Source organism: Vicia villosa, linkage group LG1 (genome assembly GCF_029867415.1).
Source record: "Vicia villosa cultivar HV-30 ecotype Madison, WI linkage group LG1, Vvil1.0, whole genome shotgun sequence".
NCBI lineage: Eukaryota > Viridiplantae > Streptophyta > Magnoliopsida > Fabales > Fabaceae > Vicia > Vicia villosa.
The window spans coordinates 83,261,004-83,286,954 of NC_081180.1; the positions used below are offsets into that span (position 1 = coordinate 83,261,004).

A 25,951-nucleotide genomic window follows, 5' to 3' on the forward strand; every position below is an offset into this window, starting at 1 on the left:
TCTAGGTAGAGACTTAAGAATTTTTCTTACAAGCTTTTCTTCTGACATCTTTTCTCCCAATGCACTAGATGCATTTTCTATTTCAAGAATCTTCATATGATAGTCCTAGATAGTCTCATCATCATTCATCTTCAGATTTTCAAATTTAGAAGTGAGAAGTTGAAGTCTACATATCTTCACTTTAGATCTGCCTTCATGAGTTGTTCTGAGGATTTCCCAAGAATCCTTGGCTACAACACATGTATTAATCAACCTGAAAACATTATTGTCTACTCCGTTGAATAAGCATTCAAAGCCTTGGAATTTCCAATAGCTAATTTATCATCCTCATGAAATCAATCTTCTTATGGTTTCAAGGATACATTCCCCTCTTTGTCCTTCTCAACAGGATGATCTCATCCTTTCAAAACAACCTTCAAAGCTTTATTTTTCATGGATTTCAGAAAGACCATCATTTTGGCCTTCCACCAGTCATAATTTGAACCATCAAACATAAAACAGGGTGTATGTTCTAATGCCAATTGAAATTCTGGCACTTGCAACACATATGTCAAGACAGATATCTATACACAAATACAATGTCAAGACATATGTTATAACATCATCTTCTGACAGAAAACACTTTTACCAAAATAGAAATATGCAGAATTAAATTGCATAAGGTAAAAGAAGATAATCTAGTATTAACCCAGTTCGGTGCAATTCACCTACTCTGGGGGCTACTAAGCTAGGAAAGAAATCCTCTATAATAGTATTAGTTCAAAGCCAAAATAATCTCAGTTTATAATTTATCACCTACTCACTACTTCTATGCTATTTCTACCTAGGAAATTCCTAGATATGAGAACCCCCTCTCACTTTCCACAATCACCTCAGTGATAAAAACCAATCTCAATCCCATTGACTGTATCAAAATAACCAAATAGAAGATTACACTTCCAATAAACAATATTCAGTTTTGCTTAAAAGCTTCAACTAAGAACAATACTAAACTTTTTCTTAAAAGCTCATGAGTGAGAACAATCAGTATCCCTCAATGCATCAGAACATACTTGAGTGACATACAAATAAAACACAAAAACCTTAAAAGACTCCCAAAACACTAAACCCTTATTTTGCACCCACTATTTATTATTGTGAATGCTTGCTCTTATAGGTTTAACAAGTCCCTATTTACAGACTCTTGCAGTATGGACTTGGACTCTTGAATCAAATCCAATCTTCTCCTTTTCAATCAAATACAAGATCTTCACAAAAAATAGGAACAAATCAAATCAAATCAAAGTTTCTTAAAAAGTATCCAAGATCCTTTTTAAGAAACCAAATCAAATCTGCAATGTCCCTAAAATATCCTTGATTGGTTGCACCTGTATGAGTACCAGGATCCTCCAGAATCTCATATTTTTCAATCTAATCTTCAAGGAATTAAACCAGATGTACTGTCAATATGTTATGGTATAGTATAACATGTCACAACATCTGGCAGAATATATGTCAAAAACACATCACAGCAGAACCTGTCACGACAGTTGGTCAAGATGTTACAACATCTTGTTCAACATCAGATAAAAACCATATTTTAACAAAATTTATAATCACAAAACCCTGTATCTAACACCAACCATAATTGAAAGCAATTAACCAATCTTACCTTTTTATTCCTAGCTATTTTGTTTTCCAAGCTCTATGGATGAATTGTTCTCCTTAAGCCTCATCTTGCCCTAACATTCTTCTCCTCTTCTTAATTTCACGTGCAAACAGAATGATATCTCTTTTCCCTATTGTCCCTTTTTATTATTAAGAAATATCCCTCAATTATGCTTCCCTCATTTGCCCTCAATTACTACCATGCACTTACCTCAGTATCCTCAACATATCTACTCATTCTAATATTCTATTTTTCTTATTATTTTAATTATTCTAATATATTTCTAACCCAAGATCTTACATCCTCACCAATAATCTAATAAACAAAACAATTATACAATATTCATAAATAAATATTATAAACCACATAATTCTAAATTGGGGTGTTACTCCTAGGGTAGTTAAGGGTATATTAAGTATTGTAACAATTTTCACGTGGTGTTATTCTCGGGTTGTCATTCAACAACGGTCGTGATTTTTTCTTCAATTTTGGAGTTTCCACGTTATGTTCTTGTAGTGTGATTGTGTTTCTCTTTTTTTCTCCATGCTTTGTTTCGTCTTTTCTCAAGAACGAGGTGGATCTTGCTGGGGAAGTTCGGAGAGCGAGGTACGAAAGTGTCAATGTGCCAAATGTTCATGGTTACATGAGACCTTGACACCACATATCCACTCAAACCCTTAAGGCATTGGGGTATGGGTCACCTCTCTTATAAACCCATCATTTCCTCAATTTCTAGTCGATCTAGGAATTTGCATAACCTTCACACTTGAAATCCAACAATCTCCCTCATAAGTGTGAGTCACACACATCCCTAGCCTTGATCCACGCTAGGATCCACCTCCGCTCCCCGCCGAGCCAACTAGGCTCTAATACGAGTTGCTGGAGAAGTCCGGGGAGAAAGGTCCAGAAATGTCAATGGGTTAAATGTTCATGTTTACAAGAGACCTTAACACCACATATCAACCCAAAACCTTAAGGCAATGAGGGTATGAGTCATCTCTCTTATAAACCAAATATTTCCTCCCTTCCTAGTTGATGTGGGACTTAGCACAACTTTTATACTTAAAACTCAACAAGAACATTATTGAAAATTAATCTATAATACATTTGTAACCGTATTATGGAACTTTGAAGTTTATCATAACTCCACGAGCCTCTAAAGTTCAATTCGCCAAAACTTTTATGAACGCAAGAAAAATAGTTAAAAGTGTATCAAATGTCTACAGTAAAAAAAAAGTTAGGTCTCACAATTTAAAATAAAATATAAAAAATTAACTATATTTATTAATTGAAAAATAATTATTCTATTTATAACTATATTTTCAAAAATATAAGATTATTCTAAAAATATAATATGAAAATTAAAAAATATATATCATATAAAAACAAAAATTTTAAATAATACTCTCTTTAATTTCTAGTATTAAAAAATGTTAATCTTTTAGATAATCAATGTATCTAGGGTGTTCGCAGGCATGATTGGTTCGATTTTGAGATAATCTGATACCCAAATTGATTAAAATTAAATAGATTGGTTTGAATTAAATTTGTTAATTTTTGCGATAAAGTCCAAATCGAACCGAACCGAGAAACAACGGGTTGAGTTGGGTTGGATTGATCGAGTAGATAAAAAAAATGCAAAAATATTTAAAAAAAAAAAACTTATTTACATAAATTAATTTTTTATAATAATATAAAAAAATATAGTATTAATAGTGTTCGATTGAAAATATTATACTAACAATTTTTTCCTAATAGATTTAAAAATATCTAACAAGAAGAATATCTAACATAATCACTTTTGAATCCATAATTAGTCACTTGAATTAATATGATAATGAATTAATATGATAATGAATGTATTTCATAGCTCTATGCTCAATTACCACATTACACTAACAATTTTCTAATAACAAATTAAAATAGCATAATTTGTCCATATACGACATTTTATTTAATTTTTTATCGAAGTTTGATGTTTAGTAGTAATTTTCATGATAATTAATTATGGTTGGTTTGAGTTGGGCTTACGGGTAGAAATTAAAAATCCACTGTCCGAATAAATTGTCATTAGATTTATTTGGTTTGTTTCAGTTTTAGCCCGAGTTAAAAAAATATCCAACCAAAACACTCTGATTTTGTTCGAATTTATCCGAACTAGGGAACACCTTTTATCTAAACTATTATAAGACTTCTTACATTAGTTATTTAATTTTGATTAAAAAGTAAAATAAAAATTATAAATAAAGATGGGACGAAAATATTTATTAAAGATAGAAATGTATAACAAAAATTTCCAAAAAAAAAGTAAAATAGGCACACAAAAAAATATTATTTATATGTTTTTCTACTCGGTTAACAGTAAATAATATTTAATTTCTTCTAAGAAGGGGAGTCTAATGGTATATTTGGTGGTCATTAGTTTTCTAAATTCTATTGTCGATAGAAGACAGTTGTAAATCTTATTATTTGAAAGTGTTAGTGTTACTATAAAATCTTAATTGTTTATTAATAAATAACTACTGTAAAAAATATAAGAGAAGTGATATACATCTGAATTTTACACGTCAGTTACCAAAAATAAACCTTAAGTTTATCATTTCAGAAATTCAGTACCATATACTCGCCTACTTGGCATCAAATTTCAACCATCAGTCCACCTCTTTCCAGGTGTCTCTCAATGGAAACAGCAAAGCACTTTCTAACCATCACATTAAATAAATAAAACTAAACAAAACTTAAAAACAATTGGTAATTAAATATAAAATATATCATATAGTATATACTAAGTTCTAGAACTCTATTTTGTAGAAATATCTTTAACAAAAAAAAAAGAAACGTGGAGAGAACTTAGAAGTATATGTGTGTACGTGAATATTTATGTAGATGTTTCAAAGTTAGAGAAAAATGAAACGTGTTGAGTAAGAAAAGGAGTGAAGAGTAGAGAAGAGTGTGGTAGTGGAAGTGTGGAAGATAAAGTAGTTGCTTCACCGACGCAATTAAAAAGAACAAAGAAAAAAGCGTAGGGAATACTGACACGCAAGTACGCAACAACAAGCATGTACCAGTAGTTTTGAGTTCTTGTATTTTATGACACGTTGCTTCCATCTGCATGCTCCACATGTTCGTCATAACCGACAAATTGCATCATATCTTACAAATATACTCTTACTATAAAATTATTTTTACGTGTAATTTTTATGAGATTCAAATAAAAATTATTACATTATGTGCTACTGGCTGGTATTTAGTTATACAGATAAGAATGAGTTGTTGGATACACGAAGTAATGGATGGAAGTAGTGACTTAGTGGCATACTTTTTCTTTTTCTTTTTTTAAATTGTATAAAGAGAATTTTATATTATTACACTCGTATAAGATGTAAAACATATAAAACTTTAAAATATTATTTAAATATGTATATTTGAAGATATTTTTTCCACATTTTAAGATGTTTTAGATATGTACAAAAATACTTTAAATCAGTTTCGGATATGCACATACAAAATATGGTCTAAATATTTTATTTTTGAAAAAAAACTATAAAATTACATTGTTATAATTGTAGGAACTAAATTTAATATTTTTTATCCGATAAAATGTAATGAAAATAAAAAGTACGTAGGCTAAAATATAGTAACCGTTGTTCTGATAAGTGAAAAATGTAGAAATATTACAACACCACAAAAAAAAATCATAAAAGATAAGCTACTACTACTACTACTGAGTATGCCTAACCCTAACCCCCTGCGACCTCCTCTGTCTCTAATACGCCGCCGCACTGAATGTCTCACTGACCATCCTCTGCACTATGGCAACCGCCTCTACACCGCCCTCCTAAATGATCTCTCTGTCCAATGCCTCCTGCCCAATCATTTGTATCTGCTGGCATACAGCAGGAGATCAGTGGCATGGTCATCCTCGGCCTGCTGATTCTCCTAAAGCTCCCCATGCGCTTGCCTAGGTGGACGCCCTGGAGTATCAGGTGTCATGATAGGATGTGACACTTGATAAAACCATGTCACGTATCCATCTACACAGTGTTATTTCTTGGTGGCCAGCATACTCCGATACTCCTCTAGAACCAAATGATGCTCCCATTCCTGAAAGATAGCACTGAGATCTCGGCGGATAATGGTGTCGGGAGCAGCTGCAAATGGAGACCTAGGTATCATATGCACGCATTCAAATTGTCTGATGCACCGCTCCGGCAGATATCTGACCATGGTGTTGGTCCCACTTGCCAACCATCCGGAATATAACGAGATGCGGTTGAAAGGGACAACCTCCTGGTAATCACGCATTGGGTGTCCAGTTGATGTCATCATGAGCAGTACGATCGTGGTATACCCAATATGGACCCACTTTTTGATTCCCTCTTTGGAGGACGTATCGTGCAGCCTTGGGCATGTCGTCAGTGTACAACGGATTAGGATCTAGCCATGAATGCGATGGAAGTAAGAGATGATCTAGCTCTGAAACACAAATATGAAAATATTTTAGTACAACTTAACAAATAACATATTGAATGTGATATAATAAAAAATAAATATACAGTGAGGAGTGTGTAAGAGTCAGTCAACTGTCTGGTCCTCTAGTTGTGTGCTTCATTCAACTTCTGGTATATGACTACCAGAATGGCAGCCCCCCAGTTCCACTCATGAACTGTACTCAAATCCATAAAGTACCAGAGGTGTGTCACGTCCACGTACATTGCACTTTTGTCCACAAAGAGGGACGTGCCAACCAAGAACATGAGCCAACACCGTAGAGCACAACCGTAGTGGTACTCAACAAAAACCGCATCCTCTTCATCCTTGGCCCCAACCGCCACCGCCAAATGGTGATCATAAAGCTCTTTTAGGGTAGAGAACCTGACATGAGCCCCATTCGTCATCCTACACTCAAAATCAGCCATAAATGTGTCCATACCCAGATAATCAACCATTCACTCGATGGCCTCAACCCTCTGTATTCGGAAATGGTCCAGCAACCTCCCTCTAATAGGCAGGTGGAGCAGACAAGCCACATCATGGAGTGTGGTCGTCAACTCCCCAACAGAAAAGTGGAAAGAAGACGCCTCCTTGTGCCACCTTTCGGAAAATGCCCCCTGTATGTCGTGGTTAATGGTAACATATCTGGTACAACATAATTTGCCAAGTCCAGATCCAGAAACAACATCATTAAACCACTCAGCCTGTGGTTAAAGAGATCAAATATTTTCCGCGAATGGTTCACGGATTTTATGGGAAACCGTTTCTGTCATAACAAAAAAAAACAATGTTAGTTTTTGGATCATGAATCAACCATTTAAATTCATTTCTAATATAAGTAAGTAAACTATTTAAATTAAAAATTGCAATAAAAAACAACCTCGCCATCCCAAATACGTCGAGTGGCATGATCGTGATAGTAAATTAAGACGGACGTGTCAGACGGTCCTCCTGGGTAGTTGCTCTCTTATGCATCATATACATCGTCCTGAGCATCCTCGTCGTGCTCAGGGTGAACCTCATCCTCCCCAGGTACCTCACCGTGCTCAGGTACCTCATCCTCCCGACTAACCTTACGAGAGGAAGACGCCCGAGACAGACGAATCCTCAGTGCAAATGAGGATCCTGTAGGCACCTCATCCACTTGGACTTGAATTATTTCTCGTCTCTGAGCCATTCCTTGTTGTGCGGCTCTCTCGCACCGAGCCAAGGCTGTCTGGGTTGGCCTCCCCCGTCTTAGTCGATCGGTCGGTGCTTGGTTGTCTGCCATTTTTCTGAAAAAATGCCACTGGTTAATAACAGTTAAAGTTCGAGTATGAAACAAAATTAAAAATTAAAATAAAAACTCAGAGCACATTTCGCAAGTGCATATCTGAAACTGGTAAGAGGAATTTCAGATATGCATTTCCGAAATAACCTGCGAACAACCAATTTTGAAAATTTTCCATTTCTTGCCCTAACTCATCCAAAATCCAATTTTTTACATCTAAACACCAACATTGAACTACAATAAGATCAACCTACACATTGTCCTAAAATCTAACAACCCTAAATTCTAACTTTGAGCTTGAGGTATGGGTATTGAAAACTTACAAATTGGTTGAGCTTTGAGTAGAAGTTGAAATATTTGAATGGAGGTTGTGGAGTGTCAATATTCAATAGAACTTTTGGTAAAAATAGATTTTTGTTGTTGTAGGGAGTATTTGGTGTTTGAAGAGAATTAAAAGAGTGGGGGGTGTCTGTTTGCGTTTTCTGAAATGACACAACTTATTTCGGATATGCATCTCCGAAGACACATTTTTTTTAAAAAATGGTGACTTCGCATATGCATATCCGAAATCACCCTTTTTGTGTAAAATATGGTGACTTCGAATATGCATATGCGAAGTCACATTTAAAAAAAAGTGTCTTCGGAGATTCATATCCAAAATATAGAGATATTTTGAAATTTTCACCAAAGATTTGTGAGGAAACATGTGGGTGCAATGAGATTTTCACTTGTATAATATAGGACACTTTATACAATTGGTATATTTATATGTGTTTAAGGGCAATGAAAACTCTTCCTAAGTGTACTAAACAATAGTGTTGTTGAGTAGGGGTGCTCGTGGTGCGGTTTTAGCTTAAAAAAAATCATCTGTACCGCAAGAGAAAAAAGCATGTGGTTCGGTTTGGTTCGGTTGGCTTTAAAAAAAAAACAAACCAAACCATTGCGGTTTGGATTGGTTCGATTGGTTCAGTTTTTAAAAAAATTACAAACTTTTATTTTATATAATCTAGTAAGTTGTAATTTTTGTACCTCTTCATAATCAAAGCTTACACAATAAAATCTTACTAAGCCACAACAACAACAGTAGGCGGGCATTCAATATATTCTTAAACTACACAATAAAATCTTACAACAAACCAAAAATTACATAATAAAGTCTTACAAAGTCACAAAACCAAGCAATTTTGTTAAAGTTTCAACATGTAGACAAAACTGCAAATTAATACATAAATTAAAGTTCAACTATTCAAATCATAAACCATTCAAAATTCAATTCAACCATCTTGTTTGTTCCACCATTCAAAATTCAGTTCAGCCACTCCATAATCCATATTGCTTCATGTTGTCTTCTAGCATTCATCCTGATTGTTCACAAATACAACATTCAGTCAAAATTATTTCAAATAAACATTTCCTACTGTCAATTGCAAATAAAGTCAATTATATTTCCTTCAATCAATTACATTGCCTACTGTCAATTATTTCAAATAAACATTTTCTACTGTCAATTACATATCCTTCAGTCAAAATTATTTCCTACTGTCAATTGCAAATAAATATTTACATTATACATTTCAAAGGTACAAAATAATTTGCAATCAAGTCTCCTTTTAAAAATTAAAATTTTCTTATTATTCTTTCAGTGAGAATGGATTCTCTAATTTTCTAGCCTACAGATCCTTAAATAAAACTTTAGGTTCTATATTTTTATAGGATAGCAAAGGCTTTAAACAGTTGTAGTGCTAGCACCGGTGACATTATAAGTACCACAGATAGGCTCAAACAAGAACTTGAAACTACTACCCAAAGACAGGAAATTGTAACATGTTTCTTACGGTGACATTATAAGTACCACAGAAAGGCTCAAACAAGAACTTGAAACTACAACACCTAGAGAGATTTACATTCAGCCAAAATATTTTAATAAACATTTACATTCAGCCAAAATATTTTAATAAACATGTTTGGTGGACTAAATTTGAGATCAAAATCTAACAAATTCATACCATTTTTTTCAAGCACGTCTACTAGTCCGATTCAATGTCAGAAAGTCCCTCATTTAATTGTGGGATCAGAGCCATTTCTACAAACAAAACAAACATATTAACAAACATTAGACAAATGAAACAAACATATTAACAAACGTTAGACAAACAAAACAAATATATTAACAAACATATATATATATATATATATATATATATATATATATATATATATATATACCTTGTTCGAGCTACTCCAATTCTTCCAAGTGCTCTTCAATATCCACTTTCAAAGGGGAGGATCTTAACCAATTTTGTGCACATATTAAAGCTTCAACAGTGTGTGGTGTAAGAGAGCTCCTATAAGAACTAAGAATTTGACCCCCGGTGCTAAAAGCGGACTCAGAAGCAACAGTAGATATTGGCATAGCCAAGATATCTCTAGCCATTATACCAAGCGTAGGGTATTTTGTGGAATTTACCTTCCACTAATTCAAGATGTCAAAATCTGTACTTTTCTTCTCCCTCGTCTCCATGAGATACAAATCCACTTCGTTTTTATTCAAATTCGGATCTTGATCCATGTCCTTCTCAAATTCATCATCCAAATGATCAGAAGATGTAACAAATTCGAATGGTTCTATTTCTTTTGCAACACTTTTGGCTTGGCCTTTACTTAAGAAAAGTCTATAGCTTTTAAACATTTTGTTTAATGTTTGCCTCACCTTATCACACAAAGAATCAGCGACTTTCTTCTCATAAAACTTATCCAATCCCTACCTAATAAACTGAAGTTTACGTCGAGGATAAAAAATTACAGCAATAAATACCAACTTATTCATCTTTGTGACATCCCCCAATACTTACTATATTTTTCATGCACAATGTCAGCCATTCTTGTAAGTATGGTGTCACCTTGGTGATTTTCCTTCAAACTCTTTAATGCCCCCAATATTTGACAATGTTCCATGAAATACGTAGAAGATGTTACATACGTTGAACCTGACACCTTCTTAGTGATTTCAAAAAACAACTTCAAAAATTTCACAAAACACTTGGCATTATCCCAATCCTCATTATGTGGTACACCTCCTTCTAACATCGCATACTCAACACATTTCTCCCCTAATCTCTTAAAAGCCTTTTGAAACTTCAATGCACTTTCAAGCATAAGGTACGTGGAGTTCCACCTAGTGGGACAATCATATTGCATTGTAGACTTGTCTTGTATCCTAACTTCTTTAATACATGTTCTAAACCTATCTAAACGACCAGGTGACTGATGAACATATCGAACCGCACTCCTAATTTTGGAAATTGAATCATGCATGAACTTCAACTTCACCCCATCAGTGACAACAAGGTTAAGAATGTGGGCACAACATCTAATGTGCAAATGCTCCCCTTTTAAAGGATGAGAATTCCAATCCTCCATTCTATTTTTTAGGTAATTCATAGCAACGTCATTTGAAGACGCATTATCAACTGCGATGGTGAAAACCTTATCTACCATCCAACCCTCCAAGCACTTTTCAATCTTTTTCCAATTATGTCTCCCTTATGAGATGTTATAGGACAAAAATTAAGAATTCGTTTATGCATCTTCCAATCTTGATCAATGAAATGTGCAGTAAGAACCATATATTTAATATTTTGCACAGAAGTACAAGCATCAGTTGTTAGACAAATACTTTGTTTTGTTTTAGTAAACATGCTTATTAACTTATGTTTCTCACTCACGTAAAGACTCAAACAATCCCTAGCAATTGACATCCTTCCTGGAAGTGGAACCTAGGTTGTGTAACACTCATAAAATGACGGAATCCTTCATTTTCAACAAAAGAAAAAGGTAACTCGTCCACGATTATCATTCTAGATAAAGCTTGTCTACACGATTCAACATCAAAATAGATACCAACAAGTGCAGTACTAGATCCTTTAGAGCCTTCTTGAAGGCTAAGAGTGGTTTGAGTAGGATCAAGAACACTCTTGGGAATTTTTTTACATTGATTCATCAAATGGTTATTTAAATTTGTGGTTCCATTCTTGTGTGAATCAGCCGCATAAGATTTCGTACACCAATTACACGTAGCCCGATTACCCGAATCATTTCTTGTAAAATGATCCCAAACCCAAGATTTAGGCCTACAAGGTTTTTGTTTACCTGAATTTCCTGCATTAGCATTAGAATCATCGGCATTAGAATCATCGGGTTCTCCAACTTTCCTTTTCTTCTTGTTTTGAAGATTGTCCAAGTCAATAGTTTGTGGTGGATTTCTGTTGGCATCGGTGGATCATTTTGAGGCTGCAAGTACATAATGGACACCAATCAATTACACCAAACTTATGTAATTAAAGGACATTCAAAACAATAATAATAACAAAAGTTACCTGATTTTTTGCCATAGAAATGGAAAAGGATGCATCAGAACCATCTACTTCTTTGTCAAAAGCCATACTTAACTGTAACAATAGATGAAAATATTGCATCACTTTAAAATCATGCATCACTTTGTAGATGAAAATAAGATATCAAATACTAGGAACTGACACAGAAGAAAATGGTGCAGAATTTCAAACAACACAAGCATTGTTTTTCAAACAAAAACGGTGCAGAATTTTCAAGGTACCTGTTTTGATAATAATTGAATAAAGCTCTGAAGCTTTCAAAACCTTCTTCCCACCGCAAGATCGAATCGAACAAAGTCTAAAAGATAATAAAAAATACATAATCAGAAACGGAAAGTTAATCGAAAACGAAAGATAATAGAAAGATAATCGAAGTTGAAAGATAATCGAAACCAAAAGTTAATCGAAACCGAAAGATAATAGAAATTGTAAATAACCTTCTGCGTTTCGATTTGGAACTGAAGATAACAGAAACTGAGGTCACAAACTTTTAGTTTCGAAACGCAGAAATTGTGCTTCTTATTAACAGAAATTGAGGTCGCGATTTGGACTTGAGTTTCAATTAGGAACGATTGTGCTTGCTTCGTGTTTGTTCCTAAAGGTAACGATGGTGATGTTTTTGGACTTGGAACGATGCTTCGTGTTTGTTGTTTGTTATGGAACGATGGTAACCTAGTGTAAGACAGTAAGCGCAATGGGCCGGTTTTGGAAACTATGGGCCTTGAAGTGTAAGCAATGGGCTGTAATTAGTTACTAGGTAAGTATATAATTAAAAGTAAAAAAGTTAAAATATGGGGTATTATGTAAGTTCAGCGGTTTGGTTTGGTTTGGTTTGGGCCAGTTTCAACATGTAAACCGCAAACCAAAACCGAACCGCACGGTTCTGCCACAAAATGACCCAAACTCATCCGGAAAAAATGCGGTTTTTGGTCTGGTTTGGTTTGATTTGCGGTTTTTTATTGGGTTGGTTTGGTTTTGATCACCTCTATTGTTAAGCGAAAAATAATTGGCCAGACTAGGGGTGCTCGCAGTGCGGTTTGGGCGGTTTTGACGAAAAAAATCATCCGAACCGCAAGAGAAAAATAGTGCGGTTTGGTTTGGTTTGGTTGACTTTTAAAAAAAATTCGAACCAAACCAAACCAAACTAATGCGGTTTGGTTCGGTTCGGTTGGTTCGGTTTTTTACAAATATTTTATTAGGTCATACATACACATATATATGACAACATAATTTTATATTTAGACATTCATACACTAACAAATAACAACAAAACTCGTCATATTTTGACAACAATTTTCCATGTAATATGTAAAAATTAAATTAGACAAAAGTGGAATATTAAACATAAAATAATAGCATAAAACAATATAAAAATTATTATAATGAAACAAAAAAATAGAAGAGACGAAAGATTAGTGAAGGTGAAAAAGAAAAAGAAAAAGTGTTGATAGATTAGAGAAGAAGATGTGCGATAAAAATGAAACTGAAATACGGAACATTTACATAAAAATGAGAAGGTGAAAAAGAAAGAATATAGGAGAGTAAAGATTATATAAGAAGAGGGAAGATGTATGTGGCAAAGAAGGTGAAATAATGTTATTAGAGATTTGAGAAGATCGGGACTGAAATTATATGTGTAAGGATGATAAAATTGTTCGTAATCATAAGGCTAATGTATAATAGGTTTAATTTTGGATTGGATGTGAGTTAAGTAAAATTTAGGTTGTAACATAATGCGGTTTGATTCGGTTTGGTTCGGTTTACAAAATACAAACCGCAAACCGAACCGAACCGTACGGTTTTGTTAAAAAATGACCCAAACTAATCCGAACCAAATGCGATTTTTTGCAGTTTCGGTTTGGTTTGGTTTGGTTTGGTTTTGAGCACCCCTAGGCTAGACTATTATGATTGAAGATTAGTTCAAGAATGATGTTGATAATTTAAAGTTAAAATAAACTTTGTATTTATTTCTAAAATTTTATATTCTTTTATGAGATTAAATTTTACGGTTATTAAATGCCAACAAAGAAGTTCATTCTAGTAATGAAAGTATGAAACAATATTTTATTGGTGATAATTTTTCTACACATCTTTAATCAATTACTACTTAATATCATTTTAAATTTATCATATTTAATTATTTATTAAATTTTTTTTATTTTAAAAATTTTCAAGACAATTTACATTATAGAACATAGATTATGATAAAAAAGAATTTTTCAATTTTATTACAATGAGAAGAGAAATTTACATGTCATTCCCTTTTTTATACTTGTCACCTCCTCAATTTACGATATTCCCAAAATATTTCTGATACTATTAACTCAATTTTTTTACCATTTTTAAAAAAAAATTAATGTTGGAAAAAATTAGCCAAAAATTAAATTTCCGGTACTTTTTTGTGCGATACCGGAAATTATTTGATTTTAGCAAATTTCCGGTATCTATTTACGGGAAATTCCAAATTTCCGGTGCAATTTACCGGGGATTTTAAAATTTTCGGTACTTTTATGAAACTCATTACCCCATACCGGAAATTTCACAAATTTCCAATATATAACCCACTACCGGAAATTTCAAATTTCTGGTGTGTATCTGTAGTAACCTGCCCTAAAAATTTAGATTTTAGAGTCGCCACCTATTCTGCCAGGGCGAATAGGAAACCTTATGAAGTTTAGAGATTTGGATAAGTTATATAATCAGGTCAAACGAAGGTGTTAGGCACTCTTAACCCTTTCCTAAGGTTTTATTTAAGGTAATGGTTTATGGCTAATAAAGAAAGGTGACAGAAAGTTAAATAGGGAAAACCTCAAACCTATTGAAATTTTGGAGAATGGGACTCGCCTTGTTACCAAGTGCCTACGTACCTCCTTATGTAGGATCAGAGTCTACGTATTTCGGGGTATGTTTGTGTTTTTTAGAGGTTGTACGCCTTGGTAATTTGTATGTTGAAGTGTGTTTTAAATTGCAGTTCGTAGTTATGCAATTATCGCAGTTTCGTAGTTCGTAGTTTGTGAAATGTTAATAAATTATTACGTGGCAGACAACCCTGTTTGGTATTTTAAACCTTAGTATTGTTAATCGCGTTGATCAGTGGCTTTGATCAACATAATTAACAAATTAACAGGTACCGATTTCATTACTAATTATCATAATCGATTGATTCGATTACAACCGTTAGCAAATTAATTTGTTTTTTTTTGGATTAGATTATTTGAATTGTTTAAGGGTAATTGTAAATTGAATTCGAACACCTTGATTTTTTCAATTGCGTTGATCAATTGATTTGATCAACATAATTAACAAATATGTGCTTGAATTATCCTACGTAATTAATAATGAAAAGTATTAATTTTGTTACTAATCATCACAATCGATTAATTCGATCAAAACAATTAATAAATTGAACCTTAACCTGTATATAAAAAATCCTTAGTTAGCTTGACAAAAAATGATTTTTGTCACTAATTATCGTAATCGATTGATTCGATTAAAACAATTAACGGAACTAATTAGATTAAACCTAATCATAATTATCATGTTAATTGGTCTAAAAAAATTAATGGTGGAGGGCTAATAATAATAAAAAAAAAAGATTAGTTAAAGTAATTAAATAAAGAAGAAAACAAAATAATGAAAGGAAAAGAAAGGTACACAGGCGTGGATCCTGTGTGGACATCCATTGAGTGTCGACGGTGGGGAGGCGTCCTCTGAGTCTTTCGATCTGGACCTGCAGGGATCCACTGGTGGATGTATGAGGACTCATCACGGTCGTTCACGAGGAAGCTGCATTGAATTTCGTGGGAAATCTTTGTAAAAATTTAAATTGTCGCACAGGGGGTTCGAACCCAGGACCCATACGCTATAAGCCTCTCTCCTTTGCCAGTTGATCCAAATTTGCTCGTTGTTAATTATGTGATCAATAATCAATAAATACTGATAACAAAAACAAATGGGATAGTCAAACCGTGGGCCCCTGGGGCGTGGACCGGCCAATCAAGGACAAAGAGAGGAATAAGAAAGTTGGACCAGCCAACCAAGTCTGAGTGCGTGTTCCAAAACTGGTCTAGAAGACTGTGCATCGTCTTCATCCTTGGGCATGAGATTTAGCTACGAAATCCCTACCTCTCTTGCTACGATCTCTGCAACATATTTCATAGCAATTTCTGCAAAGAAACAAACCTGAAAAATAACGCAAATTAAAGGGCCACAACACCCTATCCCCCCTAAATTGACCCTTGCGAGTCCAATGGTGATGTCCGTTTGTCTTAAAAAGGTCTGTAAACGTGAAACCGAATCACAAGGTGTGTCACGCCCTAACAATGGCGCATCATACTATGGGCCTCAAAGCTTTCATGTAAGACATCCAATCTACTCTAATGGATACCCTGAACATAAATACACATAGAAAATACGTCAAAGATGCATGGAAAATCAAAACGAAACCCAGAAATCTTACAAAGATGTTTGACTTGGGAGGGGTGTTTCTATGACGCTTTGGGATTGCATGAACGCTTGGTCCAACTCCTGGAAGCCCGGGGAGAGTGAATCGAAGCTTGGGATCGACTGAATGTGGCTGGAAATTTGACTTCATTCTTGCCCTAAAATTTGAGAAAGTGTGAATAAGATTCTTGCGGCCAGTTCCCCCCCCCCCCCCGCTGAATAGGTTTGAGTAGTTATAAGGATTGTATTAGGGCAAAAAATGGGCTTGGACCTTGAGTTATTGGAAAGAGAAAAGATTTGATTGGGAAATCATTCTAAATCTTTCTAAATTTGCATGATCTCTTTCCCATGGTGTATTCCACGAATTTGGACTTCCATGTGATGTTACTTGGGCCCTTGGATGATTAAAAGTGAACCCATATAGTCTATCTCATTATTTTTATAATTTTACTTGATTAATTTAGCTTTTAAATGAATAAAAATCCAAATGAATTAAAATAAAGGTCATAAAAATATGAAGACAAATTTATAGGTCCCTTTTTCGGTCACAAATATGTTTAGAGCAAAAAAAATTAAGCCCATTAATCCAAAAACACAAAATTATGCAATTGAGGTTTCATGCATTTCTTGAAATTCAACCAACTTGTGCACATCATATCTCCCTCAATTTTGATCATATGAATGCATTCTAGGAATTTTTAGAAAGCTCAAGATGTCCTTTAAAACCTCCTTTTGGTTTCATCTCAACTGAGTCTTCCATGCTCAAGTAATGAGCTTTGACCCAAAAGGTGTTTTTGTTGACTTTTTGGAGGACCTATAATCTCTTTGACCATATCTTTCAAATGATGCATTTCCTGAACTTGGACCCAACATAAAGTTGTAGAGAATTGAATTTCCTTGAGAACGAGCTTTGGTTGGGAAATTTCTGATGAACCATGTGATAGTTATGACCAGTCAAAGTTTTAGTTGACTTTTCATTCAAACCCTAATTTAGCAACTATGAATTTTGTAGATTTCTAGACTTTTGACTGAGCAATCTTGTGAGTCAGAGCTTGAAACTTGATGTGAGGATTCTTTGAGGCATATGAGAGGCCATGAGGTCCACTTGAGGGGTCAGAACTTGATTTGGCCCTGAGAGAAGCACAACCCAAGTTGTGGGCTTGTTGCTTAGGAGAGAGATAGTCAGGCTTATTTCTTAGTGCTTGAGCCAAAACATTTTAAAATATGATGGGCAAATTTTGGGATATGACAATATCGGAAATTTCTTTAAACCTGAAATTTCCGGTATGTCAGGTGAAGTTTTATATCTTTGCGGTCCTGAACCGGCAACTTCAGCTTCTTCTACGGATTCTTGCAGTGATCTTACGTAGTACTTCGTGACATATACAATATGTTTACCTTAGTTCATACACAATTTTTTTTGTTTTTATAAATTGATGCAGTTATGTAATTATACGATTTTGTGATTGTCAGATTTTTGAATCATGAGATAAGTTTCTAGAATGGGCACAAGCTATTGGAAGAAGTCATGGTGTTGCTGTTGTTACAATCTAATCTGATTATGCTAATGGAATGCGAGGGAGGAAAGATAAATTGATTATGGGCTGTGACCGAGGAGGAAATTACAAAAAGAAAAATGAAGTTGCGGCCCCATCTGATGGCAATTCTACTATGAGACTTAGATGCCCATTGTCATACCCCAAAATTTGCCTTCCATATTCCATTTACAATAATTCAAAGTTCAAGATTCAATTCCAAAGCCTTGCTCAAACAATCCCAAACTGATTCAAACCTGAAGGTCAACTACAATCAAAGCATGATTCAAACCTATGATCATTGGTCAAACATCAAGCATAGAGGTGCATAACCGTCATTTGATCAAAGATTGATCATGATTCCATTAATAGAAACTCGGAGATGAACAAATACAAAAAGGTTCAAATTAGGGTTTCTTAGGAGAAAGTCAACCCAACTTTGACTGGGCATAACTTTCACATGGAACATCAAAAATGCCCCACTCAAAGCCTATTTTGAAGGAAATTGGATTCCCTACAACTTTGTCTCTCAAAAGCCAGGGCTAGAAATGATTCATTTGAGAGATACAGTGCAAAAGATTACAGGTCATTTTCAGGCATCCTTCAAAAGCAGTTTTCTGTCAGAGAGGATATGATCAAGATAAAAGCTCCAAATGAAAAATATATTCCAAAGTGGCTTATGGAGGACATCTTGAGGTTTCCAAAAAGTATTAGAACTCTCTCATAGCTTGAAAATTGGGTGAGATATGATTGATCAAAGTTGGGTGATTTTTGAGGACCAAATATGAAAAAAGGAGGTTCAAGTTGAGAAAATTTGCAAATGGGCCCATGGTTTTTTGTCACACTCTTGGTCCACAAGACATTAGCATGCCCAAAATTATTTTCCACGAAATTTAACATTATATTTGATTTAATATGATTTTTTATTTCATTTTAATGATTTAATTAACATAAAAATCAAATATTTTGATGGAAAATAGATTTTTAAGTATTTCCAATCACAATTAATGTCTAAAATATATTTAATTTCGTGCATACATGGATTGGAAAGATTTGATACAATATTGATTAAAAATAGTAGCTTGCCATTCAAGAAAGAAATCAAAATTCTCAAATATGGCAAAATTTGATTCAATAATCCTTGGGCTCTCTTTTTTAACCTAATTCATTCCAGTATAAGTATCAAACACAAGGGACCAGATTAGGGGACAAATTTCTGAAGGGAGGCACACTTGCAAGAACTTGAAAATTGATTAAAAAAAACCCCAATTCGGTTTCAAGGAATCAAAGCATTTCAACAGGATTTGAAGGTTGCAAAAGCTCCCTCGAGGAATTCTGAAGCTGTTGGGATACTCACGCGTCATCAGCAACCCCAGAATACCCTCCATTTTACTCAAGTAAGTCACTTCGAAAACTTGGTCGAACTGAACAATTCATGTACTCCCATTGAAAATTAATTGCATATTTAGGTTTATCTTGGTGCTGTGATTGTTTCTGGTTAATTTATTTGAAGTTTGTGTGGCTTAATCGCGAATCACCATTAGCGTCCGTTTTGAGCTCTTAGGGTTTCAATTGGGGTTTTTGGTTAGAAGTAAAATTGGAACGAATTGAAGGCATAAGCATGTTCGTATGATTGAAACGAAGAGATTGGGGGTGGTGCGAAAGATTCATATATACATATACCTTGTTCGCTATTTTTCCAGGTGCAGCAGCTACGAATAAATCCGTAGCTATTTCGTAGCTAAACACGCAGGTGTATTACCAGTATGGTTGAAGAAGATGATGATGTGTCATGACATGATACACGCGTTTGAATTTCGCGCTCGTTTGGCTATGGGTTCTTTTGACTACGCATATGATGTTGTGACTGTAACTCTTAAACAACTGAACCACGTAGCTGGAGTGGTAAAGATACGCGCGTATGAACAAAGGGACGGGGGTTCGACCCCTCACTCCCACATTTATTTTTCTAAATTTCCCTATATGATTCTGTGTGTCTCATGCTGCGAGCCTCACCATGATCCCTCATAATCTAGCCTTTGGCTCTCCAACTCAGCCTAATCCAATGCCCCAGATCTGATCCCTCATATCATGTACCACTAACCTAACCACACTGAATCCTAATCCTATTAGCTTAAATAATTTTAATTATTTATTTTGTTTTAATTAAAATACCTTTTAGTATATATTAATTGTATAATAATTATTTTTTATAAATAAATTATTATGTGATATTTATATTAAAATGTCAATTTGTTGTTTGTGCCGATTAAATCGATTAATCGCTATGGTCAACGATAATTTTAATTAAAATTCTATTTAATTAAAATGCAATTCAATTATATTCGATTAAATGGTTGCAACTATCTTATTAGTTGTGATGATTAATCCTTTTTTTCTAACTTCAAATTTGTTATTCTTTTTAATCGAATCAATCGATTGCGAGGGGTAACAATGCAAATCAATTCATAATTATTAAAAAATATCATAGTTCGTTATCAGTAATAATCAAATCAATTGATTAAAATTGGTAACGATACAACTTCAAATCTGTTAACTATGACGATTGAATCTATTGATCGTTGCGGTTAATAGTGCTAAATCGAATCAGGGTTGTACGCCCAAAACCCCAAACTTCAAAACACTTTCCAAACATCTTTCAAACTGCAATTTCAAAATACGGATTTTTATCCTCATTCAATACAACTTCAAACACACATTCTAATTCTAAGGCGTACAACCCTATCCCCGAACTACGTTGACTCTGATTCTCCTTAAGGAGATACGCAGGCACTTGGCAACAAGGCGAGTCCCCCTCTTCCAAACTCTAATCATGTTCAATATAATTAGCCTTTAACTCTATTTACTGTCTGTCATCTTTCTTTATGTTTTGCCATAACCCTTATCTTTGCAATGTTAACCTTTAGGAGAGGGTTGAGGGTGCCTAACACCTTCCCTCGACCTGAATATAGTATCTTACCCCGAATCTCATATCTGCGTAGGGTTTCCTAGTCGCCCTTCAGAATAGGTGGCGACTCTAAACCTTCAATTTTAAGGCATGTTGCTACACCCATTTAGGCTGAGATCTGCTCCGAGTGGTATTGGTTGGAAGGTGGTGGTTAAATGTGGGATACATAATCATAGACTAGATAAGGATATATTAGGTCGTGACATCTTGGGGCGTCTAAAAGATGATGAAAGAAAGTTTGTGAATGACATGACGAAGTACAATATGGCACCAAGGTACATCGCATCTGCTTTGAAAGACAAAGACCTAGAAAATCTCACAAGTATAACCCAAATATATCGAGCTAGAGCAACATACTGACTGGGCAAGAGAGGTGCACTGATAAAAATGCAAATGTTATTAAGCCTTATTCACCAAGAGAAATACATGTGTTAGTCTAGAAATAAGGAGAATTCAGATACTGTGACTGATATCTTCTAGACACACCCTGAATCTGTCAAGTTGTTGAATAAGTTTTCTCTGGTGTTGATTTTTGATTGCACGTACTAGACAAACAGGTCAGAATATTAATATTAATTTCTCCCATCTTAAAAATATGTTGAGTGATCTAGTTACTGAATGCGTTTTTTAATCGTACAGGTATCGGCTACCACTGCTTGAGATTGTTGGTGTTACATCAACAAAATTGACGTTTTCAGTTACTTTTGCATATTTGGAACACGAAAGGGAGGAGAACTTCACATGGGCACTAGAGAGGCTCAAGGAGTTGTTCTATTCTGAGAAGTTGTTACCAGATGTCATGGTAACAGACCGGGAACTTGCATTAATGAATGCCATTGATTTTGTGTATCCAAATGCGTCTCATTTGCTGTGTACGTTTCATATTTCAAAAAATGTTAGCATGAAATGTAAAGAGTATGTCAAATCAGAAAGACAAGAACATGCCATGGATCAATGGAACAACATGATGTATTCAAATACAGAAGACGGATTTGATGTACATCTCAACCACTTCGAGAGTGTATGTGGTGATATTCCATCATTTGTCAAGTATGTGAAAGAAATATGGTTAACACCATATAAGGAAAGATTTGTTACTGCATGGACTAACATAGTCACTCATTTAGGGAACACAGCAACAAACAGGTACATTCTAAAAGAAAATATGTTTATGTTTTCTATTTGTGAGTTGTTTATTTAATGTGTCTATAATTTCTAGGGTGGAGTCTGCATATTGGAGACTGAAGAACGTGTTGATGACAAGTCGCGGTGATTTATGTGCAAGCTGGGAGGCTGTGAACACAATGTTGAAGTTGCAGCTAAGTTCCATTAGAGTGTCGTTTCAAAAAAGTATCGTCAATATTGAGCATCGGTATAACAGTATAACACTCCATTCTATTCTAAATTGCACAGTTTTGTTCCAAGACAGTGTGTACAAATTATTGGAAAGGAATTAGAAAGAGTCAAATTTGTTGGTGCGAGCAAGAAGAGGTGTGGTTGTTACATTAGAACAACACATGGGTTACCGTGTGCATGTCATCCCGTCGGCTACCAGATTCTAGGCATACATATACCTTTGGAATCTATTCATGTGTTTTGGACAAAATTACAAATTTCAGAATATGAGGTGATTCCTGACGAGAGCAAGTGAGATTTAGAAGAGGAGTGCGAAGAGTTGAAGGGACAATTCAGTACTATAGATATTGTGGGTCAAAGGGCGTTGAAGAAAAAAGTTCGTGATATTTCCTATTCATCCACATCTTCAATATGTCCACCGCCGGTGAAATACAAGCCAAAGAGAGGAGTTAAGAAGAGTAGAAGAGGGGAAGAAAGTGATGTGCATCGTGATCCAAGTCAGTGGGAATATGTTGATGCTTTGCAAGGGAGTCAGACTACAAAGAGATCATGCACACAACCATGTGGGAGTCAATCATCATCCATGCGATTGGTAAGCAACCTTCTACCAAATCTGCAAAAGGCGAGTACTTGTCACAGTTTCCTGCTTTCTTTCATTCATACATCAATGACATTGTTGATGTTGTACCAGATGGAAATTGTGGTTTCCGTTTTATTTCATCTGCATTAGGATGGGGGGAAGATGCATTTTATGATGTTCGAAGACAATTGCATACTCAAATTCAGCAACACGCAAATTTGTTTTCCAAGTTGTTCTATGACACTGTCTCTGATGTTAGTACCTCATTACTCGTAAAGCACTTGGGTGAACATGGTAAGGAGAAATGGATGTCGATCCCGGATATGAGTTACTGTATTGCTTCTAGATACATACAGTGTTGTATTTGTTTCTCTTTTGATGTTAATGAACATAACTTTTTTTTTCCGCTTCACATAGCTCCACCCCCATACACGAGTTGACATACAATCATTGTTGTTGGTTTTGTCAACCGTAATCTTTAGGTTAAGATAAAGTGGAGACCCGATTGTCTAGTGGCTCCCGTCATTGATCGTTGGAGGAAGAATTGTTCTAATAATGCAAAAGCATGAGAATCAACATATGCGGGTCTGTTCAGACACTGGAAAGAATTGACTTGGAAGTGAGGCATTAGGAAGAATGATTCTAAGGATGTAAAAACTGTTGCGATGTTGTAATGATATGTATGACATTTATTCTATTTATATGTTAAGACGGTTCGTTATTTTACCGACGTTTATTCTATGTTATTCAAGTTTAAAAAAAAATTTAAGTCCCAATATTATCATAATTTTAAATTTCTGGTATTTTTCTTTTACCGGAAATTTAAAATTTCCGGTAGTTTTATACACTGAAATTTGAAATATCCGATAATATTTCCGGTACCGAATATTTCAAATTTCCGGTATTAATATTAACTGGTGATACGTACTGAATATTTCAAATATCCAGTACCAGAAATTTTATATTTATGGTATGGATCATCATGCGCAGTAATTTGGTAAATCCAACCAAATATTCGGTACCCTTGTGAAATTTTCGATACGGAACCGGAAATTTAATAAAATCCGGTATTTTAAAGGGATAATATGGTTAAAACGTACCCTTTAGAGAATGACAAATATAAAAAAAGGGGTGGCATGTAAATTCTTCAATGAGAGATTAAACTGAAAGATTTTTGTTTGGCATTCCTATGGTATTGGACCCGGAAATGTATCCATATATGGCTTAGGGAAATTTTACTTCTTACTCCCACCCCCACCTCAACACATTATATTAACAACTAACTAGTTAAAAAAATTGTTTTTTCATAAATCACATAAACAAACCCCTTGTGAATTGTAAGAAAAGTAAATACTATTCAAATTATCGGAAGTTTATAAATTTGAAATATCATATTTAAATATTTAAATTGAATGTTTTGGAAGTAAAATATCAAGTTAGAATATTAAAATTAGATTTTTCAAACGTTAATACTTTAGTTTTAATATACGATGAGGATGTTTATAAATTTGATAGTTAAACTCAATATTTTAAATTTAACATTTCTGTTTGTTTATTTAATTATTTTTAATTATTTTTTCTCTATAATATTTAATAATAAAGATAAAAAAACAGATTTATGTAGATTAGACCGACACATTTCTAAAATTCTAACCATTCAAAAATTTGAAACATAAAAAGTTATTTTTTTTAATCTTTCATTGGCTTTAACAACAACTTTGTCATCTTCAAGAACAACATTCTAATTTTTCTTTGAATCGTTCTTCGTGTTGCACTAATGCAAAAAGAGAAATTCACACTCGTCTTTTTATATATTTAACACCCATCATTAGAGGGTGTAATTTCAGAAGATGAGAAATGTCTGACGAATTTACACCCATTTTAAAATGGGTGTAAATAGAGGGTACACTATACCATGTTTTATAGAAAATGGATGTAAACTATTACATATATACATTTAAATCAAACAAATTTACATCGCATTTGATAAAAATCTGATGTAAAATAAATAATGCTTACTATGAATGTCAACAAATTTATACTCTATTTTCTTTAAGGGATTAAACTCGAAAATATCTTTGGACATATTGTGCAAAAATTGTCAGTTTGAAACACATTTGATATTGAAATCGAGATATAAAGAACTATGAAAAAAACTTTAATGCAGTAAATGACGATGGAAAATAAAATAACTTTAACTCATAAATGGAACGCAAGTACATACATTTTCGACCACTCTATTCTTTGTAACAATTAGATACTAAGTATCTAGAATTTGCTGTGAAATTGCGGATCCTTAAAACTACAAACAAACATTATTTATATAGTAGTCTTAACGTAACCGCATACAACGGTCGACTCAGCAAATTTTTCCATGTTCTCGACGCCATGCAACCTTCGCCTTTGCAACCTTTACACATGTTCTCAAATAACCGTATGATATTATGTGTTTAACCTTATTCGACTACCTGCAATTATTAATGTTACGTTGGAAAACTCCAAATTTCACTAAGTCCAAAATTTACATATCCTTGGTCTTTAAACTAATAATTGTTCGACCAAGGTTAACATCGCCCCTCGACAGGACTAACCACCAAATTTGTTAGATCTTGTTATCGTGACTAAACATTTCGACCAAAGACAAAACCCAAGTGAACAACTATTTTCAAGATTGTTTCTACTCTTTAGTTCTAATGCTGATGTCAAAAATCTAAGGTAACACTAAGCTTGAAATGAGAAGCAAATAGAATGTTCAACGCTTTAGCTTTATCTATTCTAAAACGCCGAAGCACTTTCTCCACATACATTTCATGTGACAAGTACAATTTCTTCCCTTTTTGATCTCGAACAATTTCAATACCAAGAATTTTTTAAACCTCTCCTAAATATTTTATAGCAAAAGATTCTCTCAAAGTGTAGAAATGCTTATCAACCAACCATTTAAGTCATACCCGCGCAATGCGCGGATAAATTTTAATAAATTATTATCGATAAATACTTATTCAAATAAATATAAAATATATTTATATTGATATTTTGTAATTAATTTAATTTTTATATAAAAAGTGAACAATAATTTAATATATATATATATATATATATATATATATATATATATATATATATATATATATATATATATATATATATATATATATATATATATATATATTAATCATGTTCAATAAAATAAATTTAAAAATTGAATAAAAATCTTTAATATAATATAAACATATTCAATACTAAGAATTTATTATATCAAT

At 33.9% G+C, this 25,951-nt stretch overlaps 1 protein-coding gene across 1 annotated transcript; it reads left to right on the top strand.

The window, feature by feature from the left end:
- Nucleotides 1-22,669: 22,669 nt before the first annotated feature.
- On the top strand, nt 22,670-23,128 carry LOC131647810 (uncharacterized). Its single transcript, XM_058917638.1, has one exon. The coding sequence runs from the start codon at nt 22,670-22,672 to the stop codon at nt 23,126-23,128; it is 459 nt and encodes a 152-aa protein (XP_058773621.1).
- Nucleotides 23,129-25,951: the final 2,823 nt, after the last annotated feature.